At 41.4% G+C, this 21,953-nt stretch overlaps 2 protein-coding genes across 13 annotated transcripts in view; one reads left to right on the forward strand and one right to left on the reverse strand.

Moving 5' to 3' along the window:
- DOCK9 (dedicator of cytokinesis 9) overlaps positions 1–21,953 on the reverse strand; it is a 378,503-nt gene that overhangs the window by 72,130 nt on the left and 284,420 nt on the right. For all 12 annotated transcript variants that reach the window (XM_059995755.1, XM_059995754.1, XM_059995763.1 and 9 more), the window contains exons 17-27: positions 21,757–21,944; positions 21,555–21,620; positions 20,344–20,436; positions 19,194–19,317; positions 18,722–18,843; positions 17,557–17,643; positions 17,079–17,168; positions 15,694–15,809; positions 15,348–15,417; positions 14,430–14,555; positions 13,802–13,873 (exon numbers count right to left, since the gene is read on the reverse strand). In XM_059995755.1, coding sequence (XP_059851738.1) covers positions 13,802–13,873; positions 14,430–14,555; positions 15,348–15,417; positions 15,694–15,809; positions 17,079–17,168; positions 17,557–17,643; positions 18,722–18,843; positions 19,194–19,317; positions 20,344–20,436; positions 21,555–21,620; positions 21,757–21,944 — 1,154 coding nt within the window. The remainder of the gene's footprint in view (positions 1–13,801; positions 13,874–14,429; positions 14,556–15,347; positions 15,418–15,693; positions 15,810–17,078; positions 17,169–17,556; positions 17,644–18,721; positions 18,844–19,193; positions 19,318–20,343; positions 20,437–21,554; positions 21,621–21,756; positions 21,945–21,953) is intronic.
- Positions 2,123–2,365, forward strand: LOC132413893 (keratin-associated protein 3-1-like; the record flags this gene model as incomplete). The annotated part of the gene is given in 1 exon segment (XM_059996154.1): positions 2,123–2,365. A coding segment is annotated over 1 exon segment (243 nt), but the record flags the coding sequence as incomplete, so codon positions are not given.

Genomic DNA, 21,953 nt, shown 5'->3' on the forward strand with positions numbered 1-21,953 from the left:
ATTCTAAGAGCACGTAATTCTAACAGCCACAACAGGGGGGTGTTTTCATCCCCACATTACAGATGAGATGAAACTGAAGCTTGGAAGGATTCAATAAAAAATACTAACTGACCTTTAATATCTTTCCTTTCCTTCTCCCTTTCAGTGGCCGAACTCCTGGGTTTTACAGGGCACATGGCTGCCCAGCTAGAGACTGCATTTCCCAGCATAAGTTGTGGCAAGATAATGGCCATGTGACTAGTTCTGGCCAATGGGCTGTAAGAGGCTTGCCTTTCTCATAAAAGGAGCTGCTTGCCTACCAAGTCCTCCTCTTTGCCACTGCCTGGAATGTGGAGTGGTGGTGAGCCAGCTTCTCAGCTATGCAGACGAGGGTGACACCTGGGCTGGAGAGTTGGATAGGAGCTTGAGTCCCTGAATGACCTTGCAGGACAAGATCCCCACTGTCTGAGCTGCCTACTGGCTCATAATTTTCCAAAAGAGAGAAATGAACCTTCTGTCTTAATTTAGCCACTATTATTTTGGCCTCTTTTGGAGCAGCCAAACCAGTATCCTAATATCAAACAAATAGTATTTTGTAAAACTAGAACTGGAGCCTAGGTATTTATGCTATGAAAGCATGCATTATTTTATGCATTAAATACCAGAACCTACTATGAAATTTTGAAATGCCAGCTTTGTAATAATCTCAGTTCTCAAACCAATAACAAGACAATCTTTGTAAATGTACATAAACTCAAGAATCCAGTGAGGGAAGGATCAAGTCATAAGAAATGGAAGTTTACCTACTTTCAAAAACAGAAGAGTAAAATTTTAAATTCCAAAAGGACTTTGTTCCATATGTGCAAACCAGTAACTCTATATCCTGAGGTGTCAGCCTCAACAGATGATCAGCTTCCAGGAACCCAGGTAAGGCCAACTCTAACCACCAGGCATGACCGCCAGCTACCTAAGCTGGCCATTCCTAAAAAAGAGGTCTCCCAAGAAAAGCCTACAGCATGGGGCTGAGTCAACAGCTGCTTAAACCATGAAAAGTGGACGGGGAACTCTATAATGGCAGCATGGGGTGGACCGAATGGAACCCATTAGTCAATATTATTATAACTAAAAGTGGGACAACCAGACTCCTATGCCTCTGACGTGATACAGTAGCACCAGCCAAGGTGTATCCTTGCCACAAAGAAAATCAAACCTGGATGGAATTAAGCCTCTAGATATCACTACACAAGGGTACAGGATACAGAGGGTACAGAGAATCATGTCACGTATCACTGCAAGGTTACAACTGGCCAAATCTAGAATATGGAAAATTCTGCAGGACAAATGGTCTACTTTCTTCAACAAATACACTGCATTAAAGAAACAAACAAATGGAGAGGAAACAGTGTGAGGATCCAAGAAACTTCAGAGACACATCAACCCAATGCAGTGTGTGGACTATGTTTAGATCCTGATTCAGACCAACTGTAAAATGACATTTTTAAGACACCTGGGGGAAACGGAATACAGATGGGGTGTTGGATGATAATAGAGAAATATTTCTAACTTTATTGAGTGTCATATGGTGCAATGGTTATTCTTTTTTAAGGCTTTATCCATTGGATATTATACACTAGTTTTATAGATGAAATGATAAAATATTGGGGAACTGCTTTAAAAATACTCTAGGAAAAAAGAAGTATGAGGGTGGATACCTAAAGCAAGAATGGCAGAGTGTTGATAACTGTTGAAGCTGGGTGGGTGAGAGGCACATGAGATTCATGAAACTATTCCCTTTCTTTTTCTTTTTAAAAATTTCTATAATAAAATTTTTTTAATGGTGAGATAAAGCTCTCCCTGCAGTGACAAACAGCTATTGTCTAGAGTCCTCATTTGGCAACAAAGCAATGAGGCAAGACACACATTGAAGGGTAATAAAGACTGAGGTAATGAGATGACTTTATGGAGATTATTATAAACTGAGATGGAAGAACATGATCTAGGCTAATGAGCTGATATCTAGGGGAGTGAGTGTTATAAGCGCTGGCTCAGGAGAGGACAGACACTAAGACAGCAGGAGACTTCTCAGCCAAACGAAACCTACCTCCTGACCATGTCCTGCAGCCGGATCTCCCTTTGGTAATGCTGCAGCGTCCACAGTGGCCCGGCCACAACCATCTATGCCTCCAACAAGGGCTGCCGGTGCTCGGTCTGCCGGCCCAGCACCTGCCCACACCTGATCTGCCTCCTCCAGCCCACCTGCTGCGCCCCATGCCCCCCACCCTGCTGTCAGCCCGACACCTTCATGCCCTCCTGCTGGCTGCTCAGCTCCTGCCACTAGACCCCTGGCCTCAGTGGGATCTCCCTGATGACCCACACTCAGCCTTGAAGCGAAGGGCCCTGCGGGCCCTGCTGCTGACAGCCACGTCTCCACAGACGCCAGCGAGGGGCTATACCATGTCCTGCATCATCTGGGTGCCGCATCCACTGCCGCCCAAGTCGCTGCCCACTGCGCAAGGACATCCAAAAGCCTTCACGCGTTCAGTGCTGTGCTCCTTGCTGTGTTCTACTCTCCTGGGTGTAGAGACCTCTCTTCTACAGGCCATTTCACTGCTCAGTGTTAACAATAAATAAGACTACTAGTTAATAAACTTCATTCTCCTGGCTTAGCAAACGACAGTAACAACAGAAAAGTAATGGGATAGACAAGAAATTTGCCAATGACATTTCCAGCAGTCTCAAGTTACTCCCTCTCACTGGAATCCCTACATCACTTCTCTCTTTTGTCCTGCAAGTTCTTTCCTTCTCCCGTGTCCTCGTTTTCATCTGCAGAACTCGGTCTTCTCTCTAACCTTTCTGTGTTTACTTCTCTCTGCACCCTGCTGGTGCCATATCCTTACAGGGAAAAGGCTGCCCTCCCCTTCGTGCTGGCTCACGTGGGCATGGGGGTGACCCATTCAGATCAGGAGGACGAGCAGCCCTCCAGGTAGACAAAGGAGGGAAATGGAAGGAGTCTGGGCCTCTGTAACTCTGTGGAATGGAACCCCCATACTACCCTGGACTTTGAGGTGAGAAGAAATAAACTTTTTCTCTTGTGTGTCAATATTACTTTAGATCTCTGTCACAGCAGCTGAACCCATAGCCCTAAAGCATAAGATCTCCCAAGAAAACTGATCACCTCCACCTTCCCTGGTACACCATGCCCCGATTCTCTCTTTGGAAAGCTCCATTCTACTGTACGCTCACACTTAATATCCAGGTGGCCTTTTATCCCCCATTCAATCTGACTTTACTACATTCTAAGTCAGATTTATTGAGGTTTAATTTACATACATTAAAATTCACCCTTTTAAGGTACACAGTTGGGTTCATCTGGACAAATGAATACAGCTGTGTAACCACTACCACAGCCAAGATACAGTCCATTTCTATCACCCAAAAAACTTCCTCTTGGGCTTCCCTGGTGGTGCAGTGGTTGAGAGTCCACCTGCCGATGCAGGGGACACAGGATCGTGCCCCGGTCTGGGAAGATCCCACGTGCCGCAGAGCAGCTGGGCCCGTGAGCCATGGCCGCTGAGCCTGCGTGTCCGGAGCCTGTGCTCCGCAACGGGAGAGGCCACAACAGTGAGAGGCCCGCGTACCGCAAAAAAAAAAAAACAAAAAAATTCCTCTTGTCCCTTTGAATCCCCTCCCCCACGCTGGCCCCTGGAAACCACTGCTCTGTTTTCTGTCCCTGTAGTTTACCTTTTTCTAGAATGTCATATAAATGAACACATACAGTGTATAGTGTATCGTGTATATGTGACCACAGTGACCTCCTTCACATAGCATAATGCTTTCGAGATCCATCCGTGTTACTGGATGGAAATCAAATCAATACTTTGTTCCTTTTTATTACTAAGTAGTATTTCATTGTATGGAGTTACCACAACCTGTCTATCATTCACCAGTTAATGGACATTTCCAGTTTTTGGCTCCTATGAATAAAACTGCTATGCACATTTGCATACAGGTCTTTGTGTGGATATCTGTTTTCATTTCTCTTTGGTAAATACTTTAGAAGTATAATTGCTGGGTCAAATTATTGGTTCTGTCTTAATATCCTCTCTTATTCATTCATAATGGTTTGTGTCCTCATCCTCAAGCCTACCTCTTCCCTCCCAATGCTAGATCTTCATCAGCATCACCAGAAAATGTCATTTAGAGAGCTAAAAAAAATAAATAAATAAAAGACATATAAACAATGACAGATGCATTAATCTGTTCCACAGACTATTTAAACTCCAGGAGGAAGGGAGACTCATTGATACAAAAGTTTCCCAATCACTCTGCTAACATTTACACTCTCTTTCATCTTGTCACTACCCTGCCTTTCTATGGTCTCTACCAAATCGTCTGCTGCTTGGCCACAAAGCTCCCCAAAATAATCCTTCTAGGCCCAGGTAAAGTTCCAGCTCCAGCTCCACGTGAATCTACCACGTTGGAGCTTGTACACCTTCCTGCACTCTCCTCTGACAGCATGTTCTCCTTCTCCAAGGACTCTGTGAGCTTCAAGGTTGAGGACGCACCCTCCACTCTACCTGCATTTCTCCTCAGTGCTCTGCACAGAACAAACACTATTTGAAACAATGACTCATGGATGGAAGTATGGCTATTACTGTTCTGCCATCATGTATGTATAGAGTTCACACGTATGGTTTAGAGGAAGTCCAGGCAGTACACTTAGAACATGAACCATATACCACCCTTTTGTTCACTCTTCAAATGAAAGCTCTTTCCTTGCTCAATTAAGATAGAAAATGGTTGAAAGCTAAACAACTGACACTTAAAGGTAGATATTCATCCTGTCCACTGCCAGGTTTCCAGCTTCCCCGAGGAACACCTGTGGAATGCTAACAATTTGCGTGATTCAGTATGGGAGGGAAGGAAACTCAAAATGAGTCTGCTGAAATTACAGTTGCTAAAAATAAATGACAGAAAAAACACACCTAAAATATGCTGACCTTAGAGGCAGAGTGGGAACTCCTCAGTAAGCCCCAATGAGGCCTGTTTTGTATCTTTCTCAAAAACTGCTTATTACAAATTCTAAGGACCTCACCTATGAAACACTCAAGTTTGGCACAGTCATATGTTATCAATCCAAACTTTGCAGGTTCATCTGCGGTAGTAAAGAAATTGATTACTTTAGATGCTAGTTCAGAGAGGCTCCGATTCACAGCTCTCCTCCGCAAGTGTAGCAAAGTGTAGTTTGCTTGGCCGCGGACGGGAAGGTGGACATATATACATGGTTGCCTTCATCTTCGGTACAACAGCGTGCAGATTTATCCCTCCTCATATATGGGCATCAGATGGAACAACCCTGCCAGCACCGGGACTGGAAAATGAAGGCCTCAGTTCAAGACACACTATGCCCCCAAATGCTGATCCACGGCAGATATCCTTGGGCAGGGCTTTCAGCAACACTGAAAGCAACATCTGGCTCTTACATGAATCCATGGCCCAGGTGCCCCTACAAGACAGTTGTGTGCCTGTTCATGGCACTTTAAGACAGACTCACCAATGAGGAAGAAAGTCAAGGTCGGGATTATAAACACATTGGATTATACTGACAACCTTCAGCCTAAAAACAGAAAAACTCTGAGGGGATCTGATCATGATTCTGGAAATCACAAGTGGTACAGAAATGGCGACTATGAACTTGTTCCCTAAATCCAGAACACAGGGATCAGGGACTAGGACATGCAATTCTTAATATGTAAATATAAGACAAACATTAAAATAAATAATTCAAACATAAAAACTCATTACTCCTAAGATATGAGGCAAAGTTAATGCACGCTTCAAAAACTGAGAGAAGTTCCTAGATCAAGGTGTGGTTTAGGGGAAGGGCGGCATGATTTAGGGGAAGGATGTTATCTTGGGTGACATGGAAGCAGAAGCCACAGGAGAGACCCTCTAAAAGTGAATAATGTCAAACTCCCCAAAGTGGGGAGCTGGTGTTTTGAATCTCTTTTTATAGTAAATTATGCTGCGATTAAGCTTTCTCCTTTTGGATGCCTGTGTTTCTTTGCAAACTGGATAATTTTAAAATAAACTACTTCTAAAAACTGTCTGAATGCTGTTTTGAGACCAAGATATAATTAACTTACAGAAAAGGTTCTGCATGGCAGCATCTGAGTGCTTTGTGTAAAGTTCCAAGTACAAACTATTCCCTCGTGGCGTTGGAGAATGGGGTTATAGGCTGGGAATGGCAGAACACTTGAGATAGGCTGATCCTGCCTCTAGCATGACTCTTGGCTCTGCTCAATTGTGTGACCCTGGGCAGGTCACTTCATGGGTACAGACTTCCGTCTCTACCTCTGTGAAATAAGGGAGGAGTTGGACAAGAAGTTAGCTTTCTGGTCCCTACTGACCCTAAAGTTCTATGGTTTAATTTGCCATCTTGAGAAAAGATCACACACAATTAAATTCCTTTATTAATTTTTTATCACAGTTCTCAGATAGATGACACTGATAGTTGATTTTAAATATACTTCTCAACCAGTCCCTCCCATGAGGAAGCTTGCACAAACCTCTCAGATAGCCTCATCCACAAGAGGGCAGACAGAAGCAAGATGAACTACAATCCTGTAGCCTGTGGAAAGAAAACCACATTCACAGAAAGATAAACAAAATGAAAAGGCAGAGGACTATGTCCCAGATGAAGGAACAAGATAAAAACCCAGAAAAACAACTAAATGAGGTGGAGATAGGCAACCTTCCAGAAAAAGAACTCAGAATAATGATACTGAAGATGATCCAGGACCTCAGAAAAAGAAAGGAGGCAAAGGTCGAGAAGATGCAAGAAATGTTTAACAAAGACTTGGAGAACTAAAGGATAAACACCTAGAAGAATTCAAAAACAAACAAACAGAGATGATTAATACAATAACTGAAATGAAAAACACACTGGAAGGAATCAATAGCAGAATAACTGAGGCAGAAGAACACATAAGTGACCTGGAAGACAGAAGGGTGGAATTCACTGCAATGGAACAGAATAAAGAAAAAAGAATGAAAAGAAATGAAGCCAGCCTAAGAGACCTCTGGGACAACATTAAACTCAACAACATTTGCATTATAGGGGTCCCAGAAGGAGAAGAGAAAGAGAAAGGACCTGAGAAAATATTTGAAGAGATTATAGTCAAAAACTTTCCTAACATGGGAAAGGAAATGGCCACCCAAGTCCAGGAAGTGCAGAGAGTCCCAGGCAGGATAAACCCAAGGAGAAACACGCTGAGACGCACAGTAATCAAACTGACAAGGATTAAAGACAAAGAAAAATTATTAAAAGCAGCAGGGAAGGGCTTCCCTGGTGGTGCAGTGGTTGAGAGTCCACCTGCTGATGCAGGCGACACGGGTTCGTGCCCCGGTCCGGGAAGATCCCACATGCTGTGGAGCGGCTGGGCCTGTGAGCTATGGCCGCTGAGCCTGCACGTCCGGAGCCTGTGCTCCACAACAGGAGAGGCCGCAACTGTGAGAGGCCCGCGTACCGCAAAAAAAAAAAAAAAAAAGCAGCAGGGAAAAACGACAAATAACATACAAGTGAACTCCCATAAGGTTAACAGCTGATTTCTCAGCAGAAACTCTACAAGCCAGAAGGGAATGGCACGATATATTTAAAGCAATGAAAGGGAAGGACCTACAACCAAGATTACTTTACCCAGCAAGGATCTCATTCAGATTTGACAGAGAAATCAAAAGCTTTATAGACAAGCAAAAGCTAAGAGAATTCAGCACCACTAAACCAGCTTTACAACAAATGCTAAAGGAACTTCTCTAGGCAGGAAACACAAGAGAAGGAAAAGACCTACGAAAACAAACCCAAAACAATTAAGAAAATGGTAACAGGAACATGCATATTGATAATTACCTTAAATGTAAATGGATTAAATGCTCCAACCAAAAGACATAGACTGACTGAACTGATACAAAAACAAGGCCCATATATATGCTGTCTACCAAGAGACCCACTTCAGACCTAGGGACACATACAGACTGAAAGTTAGGGGATGGAAAAAGATATTCTATGCAAATGAAAATCAAAAGAAAGCTGGAGTAGCAATTCTCCTATCAGACAAAATAGACTTTAAAATAAAGAATGTTATAAGAGACAAGGAAGGACACGACCTAATGATCAAAGGATCAATCCAAGAAGAAGATATAATAATTATAAATATATATGCACCCAACATAGGAGCACTCAATACATAAGGCAAATGCTAACAGCTATAAAAGAGGAAATCGACAGTAACACAGTAAGAGTGGGGGACTTTAACACCTCACTTACATCAATGGACAGATCATCCAGACAAAAAATTAATAAAAAATACACAAGCTTTAAATGACACAATAGACCAGATAGATTTAATTGATATTTATAGGACATTCCATCCAAAAACAGCAGATTGCACTTTCTTCTCAAGTGCACACGGAACATTCTCCAGGATAGATCATATCTTGGGTCACAAATCAAGCCTCAGTTAATTTAAGAAACTTAAAATCATATCAAGCACCCTTTCCGACCACAACACTATGAGATCAGAAATTACAGGGGAAAAAACTTAAAAAACACAAACACTTGGAGGCTAAACAATAGGTTACTAAATAATCAAGAGATCACTGAAGAAATCAAAGAGGAAATCAAAAAATACCTAGAGACAAATGACAATGAAAAGATGATGATCCAAAACCTATGGGATGCAGCAAAAGCAGCTGTAAGTTCATAGCAATACAATCCTGCCTCAAGGAACAAGAAACATCTCAAATAAACAATCTAACCTTACACCTAAGGGAACTAGAGAAAGAAGAACAAACAAAACCCAAAGTAGAAGCAAAGAAACCATAAAGACCAAAGCAGAAATAAATGAGAAAGAAATGAAGGAAACGATATCAGAGATCAATAAAACTAAAAGCTGGTTCTTTGAGAAGATAAATAAAATTGACAAACTATTAGCCAGACTCATCAAGAAAAAAAGGGAAAAGATTCAAATCAACAGAATTAGAAATGAAATAGGAGAAGTAACAACTGACACTGCAGAAATACAAAGGATCATGAGAGATTACTACAAGCAACCATATGCCAATAAAATGGACAACCTAGAAGAAATGGACAAATTCTTAAAAAGGTATAACCTTCCAAGACTGAACCAGGAAGAAATAGAAAATATGAAAGACCAAACACAAGTAATGAAATTGAAACTGTGATTAAAAATCTTCCAACAAACAAGAGTCTAGGACCAGATGGCTTCACAGGTGAATTCTATCAAACATTTAGAGAAGAGCTAACACCTATCCTTCTCAAAATCTTCCAAAAAATTGTAGAGGAAGGAACACTCCCAAACTCATTCTACAAGGCCACCATCACCCTAATACCAAAACCAGACAGAGATACTACAAATAAAGAAAATTACAAACCAATATCACTGATGAATATAGATGCAAAAATCCTCAACAAAATACTAGCAAACAGAATCCAACAACACATTAAAAGGATCATACACCATGATCAAGTGGGATTTATCCCAGCGATGCAAGGATTCTTCAATATATGCAAATCAATCAGTGTGATATACCATATTAACAAACTGAAGGATAAAAACCATATGATCATCTCAACAGATGCAGAAAAAGCTTTTGACAAAATTCAACACCCATTTATGATAAAAATCTCCAGAAAGTGGGCATGGAGAGAACCTACCTAAAAGGCCATATACAACAAACCCACAGCCAACATCACTCTCAATGGGGAAAAACCGAATGCATTTCCTCTAAGATCAGCAATAAGACAAGGATGTTCACTCTTGCCACTATTATTCAACATAGTTTTGGAAGTCCTACCCACGGCAATCAGAGAAGAAAAAGAAATAAAAGGAATTCAAATTGGAAAAGAAGAAGTAAAACTGTCACTGTTTGCAGATGACATGATACTATACATAGAGAATCCTAAAGATGCCACCAGAAAACTACTAGAGCTAATCAATGAATTTGGTAAAGTTGCAGGATACCAAATTAATGTACAGAAATCTCTTGCATTCCTATACACTAATAAAGAAAGTTCAGAAAGAGAAATTAAGAAAACAATCCCATTCACCATTGCAACAAAAAGAATAAAATACCTAGGAATAAATCTTCCTAAGGAGGTAAAAGACTTGTGCTCAGAAAACTAAAAGACACTGATGAAAGAAATCAAAGATGTCACAAACAGATGGAGAGATATACCATGCTCTTGGATTGGAAGAATCAATATTGCCCAAAGCAATATACAGATTCAATGCAATCCCTATCAAATTACCAATGGCATTTTTTACAGAACTAGAACAAAAGATCTTAAAAGTTGTATGGAGACACAAAAGACCCCAAATAGCCAAAGCAATCTTGAGGGAAAAAAACAGAGTTGGAGGAATCAGACTCTCTGACTTCAGACTACACTACAAAGCTACAGTAATCAAGACAATATGGTACTGGCAGAAAAACAGAAATATAGATCAAAGGAACAGGATAGAAAGTCCAGAGATAAACCCATGCCCCTATGGTCAACTAATCTATGATAAAGGAGGCAAGGATATACAATGGAGAAAAGACAGTCTCTTCAATAAGTGGTGCTGGGAAAACTGGACAGCTACATGGAAAAGAATGAAATTAGAACACCCCCTAACACCATACACAAAAATAAACTGAAAATGGATTAAAGACCTAAATGTAAGACCTGGCACTATAAAACTCTTAGAGGAAAACACAGGAAGAACACTCTTTGACATAAATCACAGCAAGATCTTTTCTGACCCACCTCCTAGAGTAACGGAAACAAAAAGAAAAATAAACAAATGGGACCTAATGAAATTTAAAAGCTTTTGCAAAGCAAAGGAAACTATAAATAAGATGAAAAGACAACTCTCAGAATGGGAGAAAATATTTGCAACTGAATCAATAGATAAAGGATTAATTTCCAAAATATATAAACAGCTCATGCAGCTCAATATTAAAAAAACAAACAACCCAATGCAAAAATGGGCAGAAGACCTAAGTAGACATTTCTCCAAAGAAGACATACAGATGGCCAAGAAGCACATGAAAAGCTGCTCAACATCGCTAATTATTAGAGAAATGCAAATCAAAACTACAATGAGGGATCACCTCACACCAGTTAGAATGGGCATCATCAGAAAATCTGCAAAGAACAAATGGTGGAGAGGGTGTGGAGAAAAGGGAACCCTCCTGCACTGTTGGTGGAAATGTAAATTGATACAGCCACTATGGAGAACAGTATGGAGGTTCCTTAAAAAACTAAAAATAGAATTACCATATGACCAAGCAATCCCACTACTGGGCATATACCCTGAGAAAACCATAATTCAAAAAGAGTCATGCACCCCAATGTTCACTGCAGCACTATTTACAATAGCCAGGTCATGGAAGCAACCTAAGTGCCTATCGACAAAGGAATGGGTAAAGAAGATGTGGTATATATATACAATGGAATATTAGTCAGGTATAAAAAGGAACAAAACTGGGTCATTTATAGAGACGTGGATGGACCTAGATACTGTCATACAGAGTGAATTAAGTTAGAAAGAGAAAAACAAATATCGTATATTAACACATATATGTGGAATCTAGAAAAATGGTACAGATGAACCGGTTTTCAAGGCAGAAATAGAGACACAGATGTAGAGAACAAACATGGACACCAAGGGGGCAACGTTGGGGGGCAGGTGGTGGTGGTGGGATGAACTGGGAGATTGGGATTGACATGTATATACTAATATGTATAAAATAGATAACTAAAGAACCTGCTGTATAAAAAAATAAAAATAAACAAATAAATAAATATACTTCTCAGGAATGTTTCAAAAGTGTTCCTTACCTCCTTGAACATGGCTCCCGTGGTCTAACTGCACGCTTTCCCACATGAACTCCATGAGGGCACAAATCATACTACATTTAACCGTGTAACCTCTGAGCCTGTCATATAATAAGGGCTCAATGAATACTTCCTGAACACATCAGTTCTTTTTAAAAATATAATCAGGTTTACTAATCTCTCTGAAGTGATCCCATTTATTTAAAGACAAAAATGATGAAAAATCCAGTAGTTGTTATGAACTGAATTGTGTCCCTGTTCCCAACCTCCCCCCCAAATTCGTATATTGAAGTCCTAACCCTACCTCAGAATGTAAGTGCATTTGGAGATAGGGTCTTCAAAGAGGAAATTAAGTTAAAATTAGGTCATCAAGATGAGCCTTAATCCAGCAGGATTAAGAAGAGATTAGGACACAGACACACACAGAGGGAAGACCATGCGAGGACACAGGGAGAAGAAGGCCACCCACAAGCCACGGAGAGAGGCCTCCTGAGAAACCAACCCTACAGACACCTTGATCTCAAGACATCTAGCCTCCAGGATCACAAGGAAATAAACTTCTGTTGTTTAAGTCCCCTGGTGTATAGTACTTGTGATGGCAGCCCCAGCAGACGACGACAGGCCTAGAGACTGTCCTGTATAGGGCATTTTTAACAGAAAGGCAAAATAACATGTGTGTGTGTGTGCATGCCTGTTTAGCTGCATACTGCCAAGTAGACAATCTGCTAGATTTTTCCCTTGGCAGGCTGTGCTGGCAAGATTTAGATGGTGCGCTACTCTGTGGAAGGCAGGGCCCACCTCCATCTGGCATCTCCCTGTGCACTAAAATTGGATTTAAAAGAAAAAAGAAAAGAAAGGAAACCTCCTGAGCAGGCTCCAGCTCTACTAGAAGAAAAGCACAGCTTTAGGTTCTGAACCACCAGCCTTCCACCTGACAAGATCCACCAGCCTTTCCCCAGGCTTCCTCTCCATCCAGATCCCTTGTCCAGGGGACCTAGATCTTGAGCCTCCCTCCCTGGGGCTCCGCCCTCCTTCCCACGTGCATTGAGGAGGCTGCTGGGCCCCAGGACTCCTGCTCCCCGCATGAGCGCCTGCTGCTCCCGGCCATAGTCACCAACACCCCGCTTCTGTACAGCTATGACACAGTAAGAATCCAGTCATACAGCAACTCCGGGACTCCGAGAGTCTCAGAAGCAATTCTGCGCACAGCCACCTTGGTTTACTGCGTTGGAATTCCATAAACATTTATCTACACTGAGCCTCAGCCAGCCAGCGGGGGCATCAGGCCAGAGTCTGTTCATCTCATGGCAGAGACCAGTGGGAACCAGGGGACAGCACGGGGACCCAGAGGGTCACACACACCCAGGCACCATGGGGAGGATGCGTCAGGGGAGACGGAGTTGTCTCAGAGTCCACTAATTGGCCATAGAGGATGTGTGATCATACCAGACTTTCCCATCTAAGTTGCTGAGAAATCTCTACAATGTTCAAGACACTTAACGAACACTGGGTAGTTACATTTGAAATGAACGCTTAAACTGCTACTCCCTTTTCAGCAGATGTGAAGATTTCTAAGCTAGTCAAAGGAAAAGACTTATTTTTCTCTGGATTTAATAACACAGAGCTCCACGAGTGTGGGCTCTGGAGCCAGACTGGCCCAAAGCCTGGCTCCCTCAACTCATTGCAGGATCCTGGGTAGTTAACTCAAGCACTCTGGTCTCACCTTCTTCATCTATAAAACTATAAGACTAGTACTTCCCCCATAGGGTTGTTATACAGCCAAAATGACTTACTACTTGGAAAGCCCCTAGAACAGTACTGTGACTGGAACATAGAAAGCAATAATAAGTGTTAGCTACAAACACAATGAAAGAGAATTTCCCGTAAGAACTGCCAGGCAAGCCCTGAGAGGAAGTGACATACCTTAACCTTGGAGTTCTCTATCAAATGCTGAGCCATGGATTTGATCAAAACTTCAAAGAAAAACCATGAATACTGAAAGAAACAAAAGAATCCAGTAAGGAAAACAACAAATCAGAAGGTGAGACATTTACTCCCTTAGGCTGACAATGTCACTGATGTGAAACAAGTGTGACCTGAAAACATAGCTGAGCCTCTTGGCGAATGGCTGTCAGAGCAGAGGTGCAAGGCAGATGCACCCGCTTCCACGTGTCCAACAGTAAACAATGCCGTACACTCAGCAGACACTCAGCACGGCACAGCCAACCAGAGGTGCCAGCTCATTCGCACTGGCCTTTCCTCTCGGTTGGGTCCCACCCGTGGACACTTGCCTTTATAGTCTCTAACTCAGTGTCCTCCAATGGTTTGAATATAATGACTGTGAAACTTTGAACACAGTAATACCTTGCAGCTCTGTTACGAGCACAAGTACAAGCAGCGAAGTTGGTACTGAAGAACTAACTCTGTTACCCCCTTTTAGGAGGTGGTGATTGTCTCCAAAAGCACACAAAGAGGGTGAAATCGATCAGGCCATGAAGTTTGAATTTTCTTGTTTCAATACCACAGAGCCACACTGGCCCTCCTGACATACCTTAAGTAGTTTGTTGCTGGTGAGGAAATCGGCGGAAGGCTTGAGAATTGTGGTCATGGATTTGGTCAGCTCTTCATGCACCGTCTTGTATTCGGAAGCAATATATGGCTCAGCCTTATAAGCATACTTCAAAGAAAAGGGAAAGATATTTTAATGCACCGGTTCTCCGAGTTGGGCTGAAAGCTGGAGAGGCTCCAAAGGATGGAGATCTGGGACTGAGATACAACTGCATGGGTGGGAGAGGAGGTGTGGAAACGGAAGGTGGGAAGGGTGGTTGTCATGTGACAGGAAGAGGGAGCCCAGGGTGTCTTCAGGGAGCCCATCAAAACATGTGGATCACCTGACTCAGCTGGTGGTTCCTCCAGCCCAGAACTCCACCTCCCAAGGGCTTTAAGCAATGTGTCGCATGACACTCAGGAACTGATTCCCTAAAGCACCCCAATTTTACTTTTTAAACTAATACATAACTATAATTCACAGAGGTGTCGAAGGTTAAATAGAACACGTGTAACTTTTGAGAACAGTAAAGGCCACCATGTTCACGAAATATTGTATGTAAATGACAAACTTGTTGATGTTTATCCTAACGGCACCTCTTACTTTCCTTCATAGTCTTCTAATTTGATGGTGGCCACAGCTAACCTTCCCATCTTTCAATTTCTATGTCATTTGGGTCACATTATTTGCAAAATCCATAAAAGGACGAAATGTAGCTGAAAGAATGAAATCAAGTAAATAAAGGAATGGCTGCCCCTCTCTGGACTTCCCCACGTTCAGGTGCAAGCACCAGCTATAGGCAGAGGTGTTAAGTTTCATCCCAAATACATCCCCAAATGACTAGATTAATAAAAGTAAGTCCTCAGAAGGAAAATTGGAGAGCCACAGATTTAAATGACCGGGGCAGTTTCATTTACATACCTTAACATATGACCTCAAGTGGCTCTCCAATCCTTCCTCATGGCACTGGGCAACCACATGAATAATGACCCTACACATCACAGGAATGAATAAAGCAATGAACAGTAATGTGAAAATGGAAACATTTCATTATTATCACAGTAGTAGTAGAACAATGACGGTGCTATTGGCACCACAGGAAACGAGGAAACAAGGAATCAGATGGGGTCCCCGCATATGGGATCAAAAGAAATTTCTTAACTATAATGTTCAACACATACTCGCATCCCAGATACGTATGACTGTGCTCCAGATGCGGACAGACTGAAAGGGAAGAAGAGTATCCACCTCTCTCTGCCTCTCTCACCGTGTCACGTTGACGGCGACTTCCTCCTGGGTTGCTCGGGTGAGGACACGGAATAGCTGGTTTAGGATGGTGGGCAAGAAGGCGATCATCACGTGACCTTCCATCGCATGCAGGCTCTACAGACGTGGAATGGCAAAGTTCGTGTTACCTTTTTAAAAGTAAACCAACCCCAAGAAGTTTCCACTTAGTTCCAAATAAGGATGGAAGAAATTAAACAAATGGAGACAGCGGCAGGCAGACTACTGGGCAAAGATGTCCACGTCCTAAACCCCAGAACCTGTGAATGTGTTACATGGCAAAGGGGAATTAAGGCTGCTAATCAGATTAGCTGGCCTTGAGACGGGACTCTGCTGGATTATCCAGGTGGGCCTGAAGTAATCACAAGCATCCTTAAAAGCGGAAGAGGGAGGCAGGAGAGTGGGGGAAGAATGCTCAGAGATGCAACATTGTTGGCTTTGAGATGGAGGAAGGGGCCACAAGCCAAGGAATGAGTGCAGCCTTTAGGAGCTGGAAAAGGACAGGAAATAGATTCACCCCTAGAGTTCCAGAAAGGAACTCAGCCCTGTTAATAAAACCCTGGTTTTAGCCCAGTGAGACCCGTGTCAGATCTCTGACCTACAGGAAGTGTAAGAAAACAAATTTGTGTTGTTTTAAGTCACCATTTTTTTGTAATTTGTTACAGCAGCAATAGAGAATGAATAAAAGGCTCTTATTCAAGTCACATGGCTCTTATGATATAGCTGAAAGGGGACCTGGAGCAGTGATTTCAGAATCCCCATTCCATTTTCCTTGCTTAAATCAAACGAATTCCACTTCTCACATTTCTTCTATTTTGTCCCCATGCTTAGATTGCCCTTTTTCGAAATGCTCCCCTAGAATCAGGTTCTGGGTGAAACTCCCCTAGACCAACCCTCCTGCTCTCCCTGTGCCATGACTCCAGGAGCCCCCCAGCCTGCCCAAAGCTGGAGTTGGTTATGTGCATCATTTCTGGGTTTTTTGCCCACCTAGCATGCATTCACCAAGTTTATGTTGTCCCCTACAATGAATAAGAAGTTACTTAACAGTGGGACTAAAGTCACTGCTTTTTATGTGCCTGTGACTGTGCTCTGCACCCAGTGAGCACTCACAGGTAGGGCCTCTAAGTGGGTGGTTTTCTATGAGGAATAATGTGTTTTAGGTCCAGCCTGAGAAAAGGATATGTGGGGCTGGAATGAACATCACAGTGGTATTATTTCCGAGTCCACTTCTTCCCACTATCTAAAACCATATAGATGCCATCAGTGTGAGGGCATCTAGCTAAGAGCAGCCTCACTCACCACCAAATAAAAAAACCCAACCTACTGTACACTCATTAAAAAGGGGTTACTAAGAAAGCTATGTGATACCTTCAGGTATTTTACAAGTTCGCTCCCTAAGGCTTGGGCTCCGGATTCGGTTTTCTGACAGTACTGGAAAAAATTATGGAAGTGCTGATCCTGGGGAGATAAAAGAAGACAAGAAAATGAAAGCTTATTAGCATATCTGCTGTGGAAACAGAAGTATTTGCTTCTTGCAGCATGTATGTTTTATTTAGACTATAAAATATCATATAAAAATGAAAGCATCAAAGAGATAAAAATAAATTTAAAAAAAGATTTCAAAGATCCTCCAACAAAAGAGGAAAACTGTTGAGAAATGTCACTTGTACTATTCATTTATATCATTACATGAGAGCACCTTATATGCACTTTCTTTCTTCAAAAAAGGACTTATAGAGTGAAAATGTATCTATGTAATATATCAATTAGGATTTTATTTTGCCAAAAAATCACACAAACTCATTCACAAAGCAATCACTGCTAATTCTAATGGAACAGCGCTTACCTGAGTATACACTGTGGAAACCAGGTGAGTTGAAACTCTCAGCAGTGGCTTGCTTCCATCTACCCATTTAATTTCTGGACCATAATGCTGAAACCATATGGAGGGAAGAAACATCCCAACAGATTAGTGACATTAGCTTCAAACATCATCTTCAGTGAAGGTACTGATGAGGTGCTGAAGGCCAGACAGCCTCAGTAACTTGATATGTAGGCCTGGCTCACAGCAGGAATGTAACCAGTACTAGTTTCTGCCTACTTCCTGATATTCTAAGCTACCTTTTCTGTGTACTTGCAGCTGTATGAATTACTGCCCATTTGAGAGGGAAAGACTCCCAATACTACCAATGACTTAACCAAACTTGAGTTCAGGGTTCCGAAAGTCGTGGCATAAGGTACCAGATAAAGTAAATAGGATAGTAAGTATTCCTGGCACAGGCAAAGGGTCTATCATCTGTTTGTGTTTAGTTTTATTTCTGAAACCTCTATTTTTCTCATGTTCAGACTAGGAATAATAACTGAATGTTATATGATTTACCCTTATTTTGGAATATTTTAACTATTTGTTCATAACATGGGCCCAAATCTGGCACTATTTAAATGCAGAGAGATATTAAAAGCCATTCACAATGAAACAGAACAGATCTTAACTAAGCATGTTATAAAACTGAAGTCTATAACACTTAAGATGGCTAAAAAGAATATAAAACCAACAAACCAATTGGAGAAATCTGAGAAAATTCAAGCTCTAACGAATCAGAAATGTATCAGAGTGGACTACCATGTGGGTGAGAGATTTGCTTACTAGACTTACAATAAGTTGGAAGATAATTCCTAACCATTTGCATGACTCTAAGAACCTATCTTTATTTGAGCACGGCTAGTTTTCAGAGACAAACTTCCATCTCATACAGTACCTCCAAGTTTCCATTTCCCTCCTGAAGTACTGCTAGTTCAGGGCTTATAAAATGCCCAAACTGTAATTCCAGATTGTGATAACTGTTAACAGCACTGCCTTCCAGTGGCCTAAGTTTACTTGAAAATGAATAACTAAAACCAAAATGTGGGACTGGCAAAAATACTGCATGCTTTTGTGTGTTACTGTTGTTTTAGCTGATCTTTAATGCTTTCTGAAGGAACTGCGATCAACCAATCTTAAAGTACTGTACCCTGCCCATCCCAAGCTCCTGGTAGCCAAGGTAGCCGGATGGGAGATTGGCTGAGACAGGGATGTGCTGCTCGCTAGTCACCACCCTTCCATCTTTCAGGAGAGGAAGCCAGGAATATCCAACTGTTGAAATAAAGAACAAAAAAATCACCGTAAGTGTAGGAAAATGTATGAAGACAGCCATGTTACTAAATTGCCTGATCTTTAAGAACTGTTAATACCAATCAGTAAGAAACTGAAAAGACCCTGAATATAGTCTCTGCAGAACAGCGTCTATAATGTACACTGGCCTCTTTGGGATTAGAATTCTAAAATTATCTCCTATAAAATGGATGTATGTGAGCCGGGCATGCTACCCTTACAAACGTCATCTAAAAACACCTTAACAAAAGGATGCAAATTCAGAATCAAGACAAAATTTAAGAACCTGATGTGTAAGTTGTGAACAATCAAAGGAATGATGAAATTCAAACCTTGTGTTTCAACAACATCCTTCTTCTTTGTGCTTCCTTTGCTTGAATTATCACAGCTGACGTGGAAGAATGTGAACAGCAAGTGGTGCTTTTCATGTAGCTGGGTGGGCAATTCTATTTTAATCTGCAAGGAAGACAAAATAACAATCTTTTTTATATTCCAAAACAACCACGTGTCACCCAGGTACAAACGTGTATTTGCTCTCCAAACTGATTTAACGTTTGCAGTTAAAGAGAGCTGAGGCTGTAAAGTTGTGCTAAGGAAGAAATGGATCCTTAATACACTGTACTGGTCTAAATGTCTGTGTCCCCCACAAATGCATATGTTGAAATCCTAACTCCAAATGTGATGGTATTAGTAGGTGGGCCCTTTGGGGTGATTAGGGCATGAGGATGGAGCCCTCATAAATGGCATTAGTGCTCCTGTAAGAGATCCTATACAGCTCCCAGGCCCTTCCTGCCATGGGAGGACACCACTGAGAAGTCTGTGACCTGGGACGTGGCCCTCACCCAACCATACTGGCACCCTGATCCTAGACTTCCAGCCTCCAGAACCGCGAGCAATTAATATCTGCTGTTTACAAGCCACCCAGTTGGTGGTATTTTGTTACAGCAGCCTGAATGGACTAAAAACATTCACTGACCAAAAAACAGGAGAGTTGGTATTTCAACTCTAGAAAGAACTGGAAAACTCATGACAGAAACCACTTCGTTAACTTAACACAACCAAGGCATAATGAAAAACCAGGTCTAAACATTTAAATGTAGGATTCACATAGTAGTTTTAATGAACTGCATTGTGATTCTACATAAGGAAACCCAAAAATAAGAAAGGAAGATTCTCAGGTCCAACAAGTATTTAACTATACTTAAGTATGCATTTGAACAGAAATATTAATTGTGGTAGGGATACGGGAGGAATTTTGAGTTTTTCTTTTCTATATTATCTGCATTTTCCAAGTTCTTATTTTTTATAATAAATGTTACTTTTATAATTAGAAAAACTATGTCAAATAAATATTTCAACATTTAGTTCTATTACTGTAATTTCAGTATGCAGCTTCTCTTGAATTCTGGTTTACTAGGCAAAGAAAGTGGAGTTTTCCTTAAAACTGGTTAAACTGGGTTTTCTCTTGAAAACCTCACTTACCTCATCATAAAATTCTGGGTTTTGGTGATGGTGTAGAACTGCAGCAAAGGCGCTTCTTGTGAATACTGGCCCACCAGGTCTGCCATAAATGCACTAAAATAAGAATTAGCAAAGGGAGACACCAGTCTTCAATTAATAGAGTAAGAAATTAAACACAGATGTGTTGTAAAGAAAGCAGCATTCCTACAGCATAAACTAAGCCACCTTTGATGGATTTCTCCTGCTTACAAGACTCCAGACCCACAAGCCCTCTTACTCCTAGATCCTACCCGCCCCTGGCTTATCTCCCAGCCCTCCCCTCCACTCCCTCCCCCACCCCTCCCCCACCCCTCCATGCCCTGGACAACGCCTGCTCACTGCTCACTTTCACCTCCATGCCTTTGCTGACACAAACCCTCAGTCTGAACGACCTTCCCTCCCATGTACAGCAAGCAAACTCTCATGCATCCTTCAAGAAATGATTCATTCCTTCCTGTGTCCCCTCGGCAATTTTTTATACTAATTATTCAGTTTCATCCAAAAAACCATTTCTGTACTTTCTGTGTGCCAGGAGCTTTTCCTCCATGACTGCCTTTCCCACTAAACTGTGAATTTCTTGAGGGCAAAAACTATATTATATTCTTTGCATCTTTATCTCCTTCCCTTTTTGGAAAGTCATTTCCACACAGTTACAGTAAAGAATTTGGGCTCTGGAGCCAGAATGCCTGGGTTTGAACACCGGTTCCACTAATGTATGGCCCTGAGCAATTCACTTAAATTCTGTGCATTAGTTCCCTCATCTAAAAAAAATTCAGATAATAATAGTTCCTAACTCAAAAGACTGTTATGAGCATTAAAGGAGTCTAATTACCTATAGGGCTCTACGAGCAGAGCCTGGAATATAACAAGCACTCAATAAACATCACCAATAATCTACTATTATTATTACATACTAGAATAAACATTTTCAAGTTAGGTGCATGATATGTTTACTGAATTGAATACGTATAAGAAAACCCCCTCCCTAAAGAGTATAACGAAACAGACATTATCAATTAAGAGCAAGAACTCAATTATTCCAAATTCTGTAAGGTTCAGCATATGTGGTTATATTCTGTGATGTCACATATTTTGTGTTTGTGTCAATTAAAATGTGCTAAATCCGTTTAGTTGTACAATATCATGCAACTGCATTTTTAAAATGGAAAATTACGAGCACATAAAATACAAACCTTCAGAGGCTGAGAGTCTTCCTCATCTGAATCTTTGAATTCAATGCAAATAGCAATATTTCTGGCCTGCAGCGATAGTTAAATAATAAAAAAAAAAAAGAAAAGAAAAAGCCAAAGTATGTAAATATCTATAAAAGAAGACGAGAAGCCAAAACCTAAGAGAGCTGGGTATCAAAAATAAAACCTCAATCTTTGCACTCACCTTGGCAAAAGACTTTTGACTGTCATATTTCAAGGACTTAGGATAAACATAAAGGTGGTGGTTGTAGATGGTGTATGGCTGAGTGTGTTTTGGTATGCAGGGCACAAATTCCTCTACCTCAAACGTGATTGGCATTTTAGTACACGTTTCAAATTGCTTCGTAGGAATGTATGATGAATTGACATAATCTAAAAAAA

This window comes from Delphinus delphis, chromosome 18 (assembly GCF_949987515.2).
Source record: "Delphinus delphis chromosome 18, mDelDel1.2, whole genome shotgun sequence".
NCBI classification, from domain to species: Eukaryota; Metazoa; Chordata; class Mammalia; order Artiodactyla; family Delphinidae; genus Delphinus; species Delphinus delphis.